The sequence below is a fragment of the Diabrotica virgifera genome, chromosome 9 (assembly GCF_917563875.1).
Source record: "Diabrotica virgifera virgifera chromosome 9, PGI_DIABVI_V3a".
Lineage (NCBI taxonomy): Eukaryota > Metazoa > Arthropoda > Insecta > Coleoptera > Chrysomelidae > Diabrotica > Diabrotica virgifera.
In genome coordinates this window covers 189,638,687-189,652,696 of record NC_065451.1, presented here as the reverse complement: position 1 = coordinate 189,652,696, position 14,010 = coordinate 189,638,687, and the positions used below count along the sequence as shown (strand labels likewise).

The 14,010-nt window shown below is 34.0% G+C and overlaps 1 protein-coding gene across 1 annotated transcript in view; it reads left to right on the top strand.

Annotated features, from left to right (window-relative positions):
- Nucleotides 1-367: 367 nt before the first annotated feature.
- LOC114329005 (serologically defined colon cancer antigen 8 homolog) overlaps nt 368-14,010 on the top strand; it is a 77,724-nt gene continuing 64,081 nt past the window's right edge. Inside the window, exon 1 of the mRNA XM_028278016.2 lies at nt 368-604. Coding sequence (XP_028133817.2) covers nt 459-604 — 146 coding nt within the window. The 5' untranslated portion in view covers nt 368-458. The remainder of the gene's footprint in view (nt 605-14,010) is intronic.

Sequence of the window (14,010 nt, the reverse complement as noted above, 5' to 3'; positions counted from 1 at the left end):
CCTTACTTTTCCTAACTAGAGTGTTTATTGGGTTGACTTTGTCTTTCTGTGGTTTCAATTTCATCATAGCTAATATATTTTTATGTTTGAACAATTTTTTTTCTTTAATTTTGGACTCTGGCCACTGGCCAGAGGACATCTTTAACATCTGTTTTATCGGAAACGTGTGTCGTCGCGAATAATGTTTGCAATGCTATATGATGTATACTAGATATATAAATAATCATATACATTTCAATATTCATTTCAGTACTGTTTACTTTGCCGCATACTGTACATAAATATATCAAGCCTTGATTCGACCTATCAGACCGCCCGGTATAATTCTCGTGTCCCGTACCGTCTCCACCCAAACAACCCCATCCGCTCTCTGCCCACAAATTGATTAGGGAAGTTGATAAAAGGGGGGCCAGATCTCGCGCCGCCTCCACTAGTGGCGGCACTTGCTTTAGCGAAAGATGTACAACGGCAGTAACACCGGAGGGGGCAAAAAACCGCGACCTACCACGGGATACCTAGTGAGACCCAGACTTGGTGCACTCAGATCTATATACTCCAATCGACCCTTCTCAGCGATGTCGCCTGATAAGAGGAAGAAACTAAAGTGAGTATAATAACGCTAATTTATAGCTTTTATTTTAACGTCATCGTCATCATATAATTCATTTTTTTTATCAATGTGATTATTGCTAATATTAAGATTAGTCAGTATCTTCTTTGATTCTTGTTTCAAAGTTTGTTATAAATGCAGAGGCGCACCCAAGGGGGTGTTGGGGGGTTAAACAGCCCCCAGGGCATATAAAAATATATAAAGAATAGTAGGAAAATGTAACTTATCTTTCACAAACAATACAAAAAAATTTCGGTGCCCAAGCCAACCCCCACAGGAAAATTCTAGGTGTCCCACTGTATAAATGACCCCATTATGTCAAAATTTTTATTAATATATTTCCATTATCTAAAAAATAAAACAATAAAATCTTTTGTTTTCAATACTTTAACAAAATGTATTAATAGGTCAAACCGGCAAACGAGTGTGTGTTCTCAAAAAAATTGATAGTATGTAAAAAATGTTTTATTACCAGCTGATAATAAAACATTTATTACACACTATCAATTGTAATAAAACATTTATTACACACTATCAATTTTTTTGAGAACATACACTACAAACAATTTATCAGCTGATAATAAAACATTTTTTACACACTATCAATTTTTTTGAGAACATACACTCGTTTGCCGGTTTGACCTACTTAGAAGTGTGTACAAACAAGTCTTACTGTCTTTTCCAAATGTATTAATACCATCACTGCTGTTTCGGCAGAGCGCCTTTCTCAAGTGATGTATTTTACTATGCGTCTGCACTTTAAAGTCTCTAAAAAAGATAGACCAGGGGTTCTCAATCTGTGGTACATGTACCACTGGTGGTACATTTCATTAGGAGCGGTGGTAGGTACACAAAACGCAAAACCACAGCCAAAATTCAGCATATTTGTAGTTAATTAGCAAAGTCAGGCAAATATGCAGGCTGAAAAGGAAGATATATGCGCATATATATGCATATTATTTGTATCAAATATGCAATTATATGCATTTATTTATGTCAAATATGCATGTATATGCATGTATTATTTGTGTCAAAAATGCATGTATTGTATGTACATAATATTTTAAGTATGAAAGTTGCTGTGGTACTATTTTATTTTTCACCCATTCTTTGAAACGTATAAGTGGTTCGGAAGAATCTACTGGCTTTAATTCAGCAAAAATTTCTGCATAAAACATTGCAGCCTCTAATCAAGTTCTCATCCAGTAACAATAGGTTTTAGTGGAAGACGAACATTCGGCAAATGTTCTTTATACAACTGATACCTTATAGGTGCCTTAAGAAATATTTTGTTCATATATGAAATAAAATTATTAACAAGAGGAAATTTATTTCTAATTTCTTCTGCGACCCTATTTAAACCATGTGCTAGGCAAGTTGTATGTACTAAACGAGGATAAAAATTTTCAAATTGCTTCCTACTTTAACCATGTAAGGTGCAGCATCTGAAAGAAAAATAAAAAATTTTCGTTGGGAACAGCTAAAGGAAGAAAAAAAATTGCTAAACTATCTTGCAAAAACCTTAAAACTGTTAACTAGTGCGTTGGTTTTATTCAACTTCTTGGAAGAAATTACATGCGATTTACAAGCTTGCCCATTTTTAAGAGATCCGATTAATAAATGTGCGATGTAACGTCCAGAAGAATCAATTGTTTCATCCATACATACATAAAAATAATTGTCTCCTATTGTCTCTAATTTTATGTTACTCAGTACCGCAGAATATATCTACAGAATCGACCTCGTTTCTTCTTAAGCTTCTTTCACTTGAAATATTCCATTTGCAATATTTTCCAAGAAATATTCTCAAATTTTCTTTTGATAATTTGGACAAAGATATATTTTAGCTTAACAATGCTTCGAATAAAGCTTAACAATGCTTCGAACAAATCATGGTAAAATGTCTCTTGCTCACTTGATTTCCGATTAGTTGATTTTAAGCACCTAGATATTGAATCTTGCTTTTTCTCTCCCGATTCTAATTTATTTTTTTTAACTGTGTGTAAAGCAGTTTTGCAATGCTGGACTATCTGGAATTTTTTTTCGCAGGGAATCTGCAAAAAATCCCTACAGTAAACTAAATAATTTTTAGATCGGGGGTTATTTAAAGAATTTTAAATTAAAAATGTATATTTTTTGGTTTTCTGATTATTTTCATGCAATTTAAAATATTTAGGTTTACTTTGTATTTACTTACTGCATGCTGAGCATAATAATTTTTCCACCTACCTCTACCGAAAGTATACTTTTCCGGACCTGATTGTAGGGAGCAAAGTTGTACTTTTCCTCCCTAGGGAGGAAAATATTTTTCCTCCCTAGGGAGGAAAAGTAAAAGTGACGTCATGGTATTTCATTCATAAAATGTTACTTATTGACGCCCTGTACAATATCTATTTTCTATTACGTAAGTTTCTATACATTTTAACGTTTATTTATAAAACACTCTGTATTTTGAAGAATGGTAAAAAACAGTAAATTGTTATTTTGATTTAACAATGTTTACATTATTAATTTGACTTATATTTGACAGTTGACAGTTATATTGTACGTACTTGTTAGTTTTAGTTCTAATAAATTTTGTTGGTTAGTTATATAAATAAATTAAGTAAAAATGAAAAAATGACTTGTTATTTGAGGAAGGTGGAAAAACCATATGTATAACATGGGAGTAAAGTGCCTTTTCCTCCCTTGAATGATTACTGCCCTCCGCTACGCGTCGGGCAGTAAACTTCATTCTCGGGAGGAAAAGTAGCACTTTCCTCCCTTGTTATACAAATAGCTATTCCCATATCAATGACCAATTCTGGATGCCTTGATCCACACAGAAATATTAGGTACGAAGGTATTTGAACCATGAATAAACAAATAAATTCGCTTTGAAAACCTACTATATGCACTTTATTTTTAAATATACCAGTATATGCAAAATTCAAAAGAAACTACCAAAATATGCAAATGCATATGCACTATTGCATATTTGCCTGACTCTGTTAATTAGATTATCTACCTCCGTAGACACTTCAGTTAGGTGGTACCAAAAATGATTATAAGAATTTTGGTGGTACATGGCTCAAAAACATTGAAAACCACTGAGATAGACTATTCATTAAAAGAATGATTATGATCTAGAACAGGGGTGGGCAAACTTATTTTAGTAAGGGCCACAAATGTTTGTGGTCTATTACCGAGGGCCGCAATATTTATTACCTTAACATGTTCGAATTTTTTACCAATTTGGAGGGGGGGGGGGTTGAAATCAACATTTCAAACACATTTTTGTGATTTTTGTAAACTATGGTATAATTATTTTATTATTATTTTATTTTATTTATTTCGTCATTCCCCGTTAGAGCACAGTCTAACCACAATATACTGCAGATATTTTAATAGATGCAGTTCTTCTTCGTCTTGAGTTGATTCAATTCAGTCTACTTGCAATAGCCTCTTTGATAAAGGGTAGAGACCCAGAAACACTGTGTCAGAGGATGGCAAGAGACTCGAATTGAATCAAAACGAAAACGATTATTTTCTTTTTCATTTTATTATTAATTTAAATAAACATATTCAGTACAATTAAAAGAGGCGCTTAGTGCAAGAGTGGCCTAACTGATTTTAACATTACTTTACATAATCAAAGAAAATGATCAGAAGCTATCAAAATCCGATTGTTTCAGTAATTGTATGTTGACCAATAATGATACATGGTCAACATAAAACTACTAAAACAATCATAATATGTAATGTTAAAATCAGTTAGTCCACTCTTGCACTACTTTTAAAGAATATTCAAAAAAAATTTCAAGACCAAATATTGAAAAATAAGTCACCGGTGGAAAATTTTTACAGACATCTCAAAAAATGGATTTTGCAGTAGATATCAGAACTCTTCATTTGATCATTGCAAACGAAACAAACAATTTTAAAATATTTTATTAGCATATGAGTTTCTTGAGGTAACGCTGTCGAGTTTTTTTTAGTTTGAACTATTTTTGAGTTTTTGACATCACTCAGAAGTCAAAATAACAAAATTGTTTGTAAGAAAGGGTGAAAATCAACATGTTCATTATTGGTAAACAAAAAATAAGCATAAAACAAAAAATATCCCGACAACGTTACCTCACGAAATTTCTAAAGAAAATCTATGATAAATTTTCGGTGGATCTGTCAAGTAGTTTTTGAGTTATTCACCGCCTTGAAAAAGGCAGTTTTGACAACAACGCGTTTAAAGTTTTGACAACTTTTATTTTCAATTTCTTTTTTGTTTGTCAAATCGTGATGCACATCGAAATATGTTTTTGAATGGCGGAGTAATTTACAAAAGAGGAGGGAACAGCTGTTGAACGTTTCTTACTACGCTCAAGCTGCTGCAAAGTTGGTCGAAGATATGGATATTAAAGATGCTGTATTTCTGGTAATTTTACTCCGGTCAAACTCCTATTTTCATAAAGTATTCTTGAAGTCATGTCTTCTTCTTGGCGGCTTCTCTGAAAAGATCTGCTGAGCTGCAACTATACCACCCTATCTTAACTTTCTCAGCCCGGAAATTCTTCTTCTATCTATGGATCTTTTACCCTGCATTCGGAACCTCAATATCTCATATTTAGCACCTCTGGTAGTATGGCCCAAATATTGCAGCTTTCTTGTTTTGATGTTCTTTATCACCTCGCTATCCTTTTGTAGCCTTCTTAACACTTCTGCATTTGTTACTCGTTGTATTCATGGTATTTTCAAGATCCTTCTATAGCACCGCATCTCAAATGCTTCCAACTTCTTTATATTGTGTACTTTTAGTGTCCAGCTTTCCATTCCATACAACAAAGTCAAGAACACGTAGCATCTTAAGGCTCTTATCCTCAGCTCCAGAGGAAGGTCTCGATTAACAAACATTTGTTTCAGTTTTATAAATGCTTTTCTTGTAAATGCGTGTTTTAAGTTCTCCACCTTGGTCATTGTTTTCATTTAGGTACCCAATTATGTGTACTTTTATGTTATTGAAGTTATGTACATTCATTTACCTAAAATAATAAAAAGAATCGAAAATTTCAAAATTTTTAAACCAAACCCGTCACTCCCTGCCCTAAATAAAATTTGCACTTATTTAAGCACGCTATTTCCCTCAAATATCTAAATACATATTTATTTGTTTTTATTTTATCTACAAACCTATTTCTTTTTCACTAATATTGTTCAGAAGCTATTTCCTGGAGGCATCCTATGCAATTTACTATTTCATTTGGGAATAAACCACAATTTAAGTTTGAATTTAATTTATTTGACGTTTCGATTTCCACTTCGGAAATCGTTATCAAAATACAAAACATTAATAAGTTAGCATTTATTTAATTAGCTTAATTTAGTAATGTTTTGCATTCAATTCGATTTAATTTTTTTCCGCGGGCCGCAAAAAAATATCTAAAGGGCCGCATGCGGCCCGCGGGCCTCACTTCGCCCACCCCTGATCTAGAAGGTAAATTGCATACGTAGAATATGTGTTTATATTAATGATAGCCCTTTTATGTTCTACTATACATTTGTCGTATTTGATCAAATATATCTACCAAACGGCAACGGCTAGCGTAAGACTGTCTGAACAACAAACAAATACATTCTGTATACAGCGAGGAGTACGGCAGGGAGACACCATCTCACCAAAGCTGTTCACAACCCTTTTAGAACACACATTTAAGAAGGCAGATCTAAACGAATATGGTATCAATATAAATGGAGAGAAGCTCAGTCATTTGAGATTCGCAGATGACATTGTCCTTATAGCCGATCGTATGGATGATGCAATAATAATGTTGAACAAATTATATTACGCTTCCTTAGAGGTCGGACTAAAGATTAATATCAACAAGACGCAAATAATGACTAATCTTGTGCTAAATCGTAATATTGTTGTTGATGGAATGGATATTGAGCAGACTGCATCTTATAAGTACTTAGGACATGAAATTCGGTTGGGACGAGATAACCAGACGTGCGAACTCCCACGTCGCATAGGATTAGCCTGGGCAGCGTTTGGTAAACTTAACTATGTATTTAAATCGGACTTGCCCATATGCCTCAAAAGGAAAATCTTTGACCAATGTGTGCTGCCTGTACTCACTTATGGAGCCGAAACATTAACACTAACAAAAAAGGTAGTGAACAAGATTCGCGTAACTCAGAGGGCTATGGAGCGCCAGATGTTGGGTGTCTCCCTGAGAGACCGAATCCCAAACGAAGAAATACGCCGTAGAACAAAAACAACAGACGCTGTCGAAAAAATCGCGTCGCTTAAGTGGAATTGGGCAGGACACGTCGCCAGATTGCCAGACAACCGATGGACAAAACGTATTGTCGAGTGGAGGCCGCGAGAAGAAGCACTACGGAGCAGAGGACGCCCACTAACCAGATGGGCCGATGATTTGAAACATGTTGTCGGTAACTGGATGCAAGCCGCACAAAATAGAGATGAATGGAAAGAACTGAGGGAGACCTATGTCCAGCAGTGGACGCGTACGGGTTGATGATGATGATACATTTGTCAAAAGTTCTGCCAGTTTGACCAATGCAAGTTTTTGGACAGTCACCACGTATATGTTATCGGCCAAACCCGATTTCACGACAAACTCGTTTGTCCTAGGCCAAACTAGTTTGTCCTAAGCGCGTTAGGATAAACTAATATGGCCTAGGCCAAACTAGTTTGTCCTATCGCGCGTATGCCAAACTAGTTTGTCCTAGGCCAAACTAGTTTATCCTGATATAAATACACACACTTCAGGCCAAACTAGTTTGGCCTGGGTTAAACTAGTTTATCCTGATATAATAAAGACTCACACTTCAGGATAAACTAGTACGGCCTAGACTAAACCAATTTAGTCGAGTAGAAAGAAATTTAGCGAACTTGTAAGGACTTTAACATTCTAGGAATTCCCAAATCACGCCCCAACAGGGATGGCAAAAAAAATTATACATCGATATATTGTATCATATGATACATCGAATGAAGATATTGATACATGCTATAAATCAATACATTCTTGTATAATTAAATAATATAAAAAATAATAAATAAAAGGATGAGGTTTTCTCCAAAAATTAAAAGAAAAGATACATTTCATTTACGAATAAAATCGAGTACGAATTATTCACCAATTTTGAAAAAATATGAAAACGTTGAATTATCCACGTCTGTCTGTCCGTCCGTCCGTCCGTATGTCTGTCTCTCCGTGAACTCAACTCCTTCGTCATTATACCAGGTAGAATGACAAATGAGGTGTCAAATGAAAGCAGAAAGCTTATAATCCAAGTATGGTACTAAAGGTGCGAAATTTGACCTAGGCTGTCTGTCCTTCCGACCGCGAATATAACTCAATATTATTGTTTGTTACGAATAATTATAATTTTAATAAAAATGATTATCTTTCCAAGAACAAAGTATTTTATTCAATTTATTATTTATATTAAGCCGTACTAGTTCTCTGAATTACTTTCTTCTTCTTGGCTTTTTCCCATTATGAGTTTGCCGTTTTCGTCTTCCATAGAACTCCATTCTCCCAGTTGCCATCTCTGAGGTCTCTATCTATCATAGCATTTCCTATGTGAGTTTTCCATCTCACAGCAGGTCTTTCTCTCCGTCTTTATCCCCGCGGGTCCCAGTCCAGTAATTTTTTCGGTCACCTGTGCTCCCGCATTCTTTGTACATGCCCGTACCATTTCAGGGCTCTACTTTCACTACCACAACTTTTTTGTAATTGAGCATTCTACTTCTATTCCGTTTCATATTTCCTCTGTTCTTATTCTGTCCTACCTGTAATTTGTAGACACCTTCTCATAAACTTCAATTCAACTGTTCGTATTTTATTTCGTATTATTGTTGTCACTGGCCATTCTTCCGCTCTTGTAGGGTAATATTCAGCACTATGCCCTGAAAATTCCTTTTTTGTTTTCTGTAGTTAGAGTGTTCTTCCATATCACTCCATGGAGTGCTTTCGTGGCTTGTTTTCCCCGTACTATTTTCATTTCTATAGCTTTCATACAAGTGCCATCTCGGTTTATCACTTACCCTAAATACTTAAAAGTCTTACAACTCTTAATCTTCTTCTTCAAGTGCAATCTTCGTTCCGAAGGTTGGCGATCATCAGGGCTATACGTATTTTCGAAACTGCTGACCGAAACAATTCGTTGTTGCTACAGCTATACCATTCCCGTAGATTCTTTAGCCAGGAGTTTCGTCTTCTTCCTATGGATCTTTTTCCTGCTATCTTCCCCTGCATAATTATTCGAAGCAGTTCGTATCTTTCGTCTCTTGTAATGTGTCCCAAGTATTGCAGTTTTCGTTTTTTGATCGTAAATATGACTTCCTTTTCTTTATTCATTCTTCTCAAGACCTCGACGTTTGTGACTCTCTCCGTCCATGATATTCTCAAGATTCTGCAATACATCCACAGTTCAAATGCCTCTAATTTTTTTATATCAATCTTTTTCAGCGTCCATGACTCCACTCCGTAGAACAGCACAGAAAGTACGTAACATCTCATCAGGCGAAGTTTCATTTCAAGGCTCAAATCTCTTCCACAGAACACTCTCTTCATTTTAGTGAATATGGATCTGGCTTTTTCTATTCTTATTTTGATTTCTGCTGAGCTATCGTTGTCTTCATTTATAAAAGTGCCCAAATATTTGTATTTGCTAACTCATATATATGAGTATTTGATAATTTCATTGATTACTGCTATTTGCTTAATGGTGTTCAATTATATCTCGATGTTATTTTTGACATGCTATGCTAGTCCAGTCGGGTTAGACGAATAACAGGTCTAACCTTGCATTAGGAGCTGCCCCAAATTTTATTTTTCTAATCTTTAGGGAGGGTCAATATTAGTATAAATTTAAAATCTCGACTGAATTCCACCGTTGCGTTAGCCGCCATCTTGAGTTTAAACGAGAACCGTTTTTACTCAATATCTCCGCCATTTTCAATTTTTTGACAAAAAGTGTAGAAACTGAAATTGTTGAAAATACGATTTTCTATAATTTCATTTATTATAATTTTTTTCGTGCGGTCGATATTTTCCGAGTTATGAGGGGAAAATAGTGACAGTTGGAGCATAATTATTGAATTATTGAATTATCTCGTTTATTATTAGCTCTACAACAAATATGTACCTGCACAAAAATGAAGAGAATTAAATTCTACACAATTTTGATCTCTTTCATTTTTTTGCTAAAATTAATATTTAAGGTAGTACGTATGCGGTAATGGCATGAGCGTAAGACGGGATTGATTTTATAGCAATTGTTTTTGTTCAATATCTACGCCATTTTCAACTAAAATTGTTCAAAATATAATTTCCTACAATTTCTTTTTAACAATTTTTTTCATGCGGTTGATATTTTCCGAGTTACATGGGAAAATAGTAAAAAGTGGTGGGGGGAGCATAATTATTGAATTGAATTTTGTATCCGAGCTGCTCCAAATTTTATAATTATATCCTTTAGGAGAAATCAATAGTAGTGTAAATTTAAAATCTCGACTGAATTCCGTGGTTGCATTAGCCGCCATATTGATTTTAAATGAGAACTGTTGTTGCTTATTATCTCCGCCATTTTCAACTTTTCGACATAAATGGTGGGAAAGAAAATTGTTGGAAATGCAATTTCCTACAATTTCTTTTTCACAATTTTTTTATACGATCAATATTCTCCGAGTTAAGGGGGAAAATAATGGAAGCGGAGGGGAAGCATAATTATTGAATTGTCTCATTTATTATTAACTTTACGACATAATTGTACATAAACAAAAATAAAGAGAATTATATTTTATACAATTTTTAAAACTTCCAATGAAACATCACCCAAACTAAGTATATAAAAGACACAAAAACATTATATACATTAAGTTCACTTAATTTTATTAACTAGCGGGTTTTATTGGTTGAATTTGTCTGTCGATATTTTAAGTTTTATGTCAGCTAATATATCGTGATGTTCCAACAATTTTTTTTTTAATTTTGGACCCTGTTGGGGGGAATTTTCCCATTTCCCCCCTTGTAGACCCGCCACTGCTTCTCTCGAAAAATTGTAGTAAATCGTAATTGCAACAATTTCAGTTCTTACACTTTTTGTCGAAAAGTTGAAAATGGCGGAGATATTGAACAAAAACAATTGCTACAAAATCAATCAGGTCTTACGCTCGCACCTTTACCACATACGTACTATATACGTACTACCTTAAATATTGATTTTATCAAAAAAACGAACGGCATCAAAATTGTACAAAATTTAATTCTCTTCATTTTTGTATAGGTAAATATTTGTTGTAAAACTAATAATAAACGAGATAATTCAATAATTATGCTACAACTGTCACTATTTTCCCCTCATAACTCGGAAAATATCGACCGCACGAAAAAAATTATAATAAATGAAATTATAGAAAATAGCATTTTCAACAATATCAGTTTCTACACTTTTTGTCAAAAAATTGAAAATGGCGGAAATATTGAGCAAAAACGGTTCTCGTTTAAAATCAAGATGGCGGCTAACGCAACGGTGGAATTCAGTCGAGATTTTAAATTTATACTAATATTGACCCTCCCTAAAGATTAGAAAAATAAAATTTCTGGCAGCTCCTAATGCAAGGTCAAATGCTATCCCGACTGGGCTATGCTAGGATGCTAATTTATGTTGTGTAGGACGGGATGATGAATTATGTATATTTGTGTCAGTATGGGTAGGTTTTGAGTAAAACGCACTCATGCTTGTTTTACAGTGTGGTAATTTTTAAATCTGGAAAATTGATGGACTGATTCTGTTCTGTTATACGTGTATGTAAATCCATACACGTAACGGTCCATCGTAATCCATCAAGTAACGGTCGAATCCATCAATCATCTCCATTATATTCATTTCCTGTTGTTCAAGTTAGTTGAATGTTGGTTTTAATAATAATAATAATAATAATAGCCTTTATTCCCCAACAGTTTCCCATTTGGGTTTCCCATTTCCCATCTTTTACTACTCTCTACTACTCGCGACGGCCAGATGCGTACGAAAATTTCTGGGAGAAACTCCAGCATACCAAGTCACCTAGGGCTCGATAACACGGAAAGAGTCCCACCAGAGCTCAATCCTTTTGATACCGTAGGTATCTGGGATGAGTCAATTTCCCCCTTAGAGGGAGTGTGAGCCGTATGGCTAAATCTGGATAGCCTTTATTCCCCAACAGTTTCCCATTTACAGAGGAATACAAAGAATAAGAAGTTATAACAGCACTGCATGCTTAATACAAATAATAGAACTTAAAATCTAAGGTTGCGCAACTTAAAGTAGAACAATAAAACAAAAAGAAAAAGAATAAAATATAGGTAAATATTACAGATATAATAAAACAGAAAATTTATATGCTTATATGTGGTAACTGATTAGAAATTACAAATAAGTATTGCGTTTGTTTTTCAATTCCGAGACACTACAACAAAAAATGTCACAAACAGATGAAAGTTTGTTTGCATAGCACACATCATATTAATCGGCGCTTTTAACATTAGATTTGTTTGAGCTCTTTTGCACAGAAACGTCTCATTTTGTCTTGATGCAAGCCTCGGAACAAAAAAATCTAATTGATTTAGTAACACTGCACAGTCTATGCCACCGTTTATTAACTTACCTATGTAGAAACAATACTGATGCCTGATTTCTACGTTTTTCTAGAGAGACAAAGATAAATCTTTCTAATAAATTAAAATAATTGCAACCCCTAGCAGGGTAAACTCCGTTTTAGTCTTATAGGTAGTGTATTTTAGTGTAAAATAGTAGATTTTTATGGAAGAAGAGTACAATGGTGTTTATAGCGGTGTGTTCAAAACAAAAAATATATAAATATCGATACATTCTTTTTTAGTTTTGTAAATGAATTTATAGAATAATAAGTCAACCCTTACAACTTCGAATTTAAACAACATAAAATACAAATGATTAAGCCTTGTTAAAGATTTAAGCCAGAATTGAAAACCTCAGACAAATGAAAAATGTCAAAAAGTACAAACATTAACTACATACCAAAATAGATATGTCATATCTTCGAATTACAAGGTGAAAGGATAACAAGTCCTATATTTTACTACTCTCTACTACTTCTCTTTGAAACCTAAAAAATGTATAATCACCAGAATGTATTCAGTTTAAGGGGATAGGCGCAATTTCGGCTCCAACGCTTTTTAAATGCATTTAATGTTTTCGAATCCTGAGAAAACTAATACGTACTTCTGAAAAATTTAAACTCAGAATGAAAGATTTCATTTGAAATGAAGTCAAATATTTAGGTTTACATCTTGACAGAAGATTAACATGGAGAACACATATATTTACAAAACGAAAACAATTGGGTCTCAAACTAAGACAACTTTACTGGCTTATGGGCCGAAAATCACAATTAAATCTCACAAATAAGCTCTTAATTAAAGCCGTACTGAAGCCAATATGGACGTATGGAATTCAATTATGGGGTTCTGCTAGCAATTCAAACCTAGAAATCCTACAAAGATTCCAGAACAAAGTTCTTCGAATTATAGTCAATGCTCCGTGGTATGTTTCGAACAACATAATAGAAAAAGACCTACAAGTTCAATCCGTAAAAACTGAAGTCACAAAGTACAGTGAAAAATACAAAAACAAAACTAGTGCTCATTCTAATCACTTAGTGCTCGAACTGTTTAATGACAACGATGAAGTGCGTCGACTAAAGCGTTTTAAGCCTACAGACTTATTAAACAGATTTAAATAAAATTAATTAACATTTACCACTACATTATTAACTTAGTTTGTTAATTATATGTTAAAGGAAGCCTCTCACTGGAGAGAATTCCTACATGTCATTTGTTCTTCTAATAATTGTCATAAAATTTACTTATTGTTACGAGTGATAACAGATTGTAAATTAAATGGAGCTTAAAAAAAAAGAATGAAAGATGACACGTTATTACCGAGGACCGCAAGTTGCTGAAAACTTCTATGTTTATTTTAATAAGTTACAGGGGTGAAAAAAAAAGAGAAAATTTAGTGTGATTTTTAATTTCGAATATCTCATTCAAAAGAAACTTTTTATTTATTCTAAGGGACTTTCGGCCCTCGGTAATAAGGTAGTCTTTCATTCTGCGTTTAAATGTTTCAAAAATATTTAAGTATTAGTTTTTTTCAGGATTCGAAAAAACGAACACAATGTCCGTGGTGATATTTTTCAAATCGAACATTCGCTATCTTTGTCATACAACGCACTCAGTCGAACAGAATGTGGTGACACTAGTGACAAGACAGTGACAAAACAAGGCTACCAAATATTTGACACGGTTTCAGGAATATTGATAGTGTATTTGATAAATACACAGGTTTGCGACGAAAAAATTGTTTAAAAT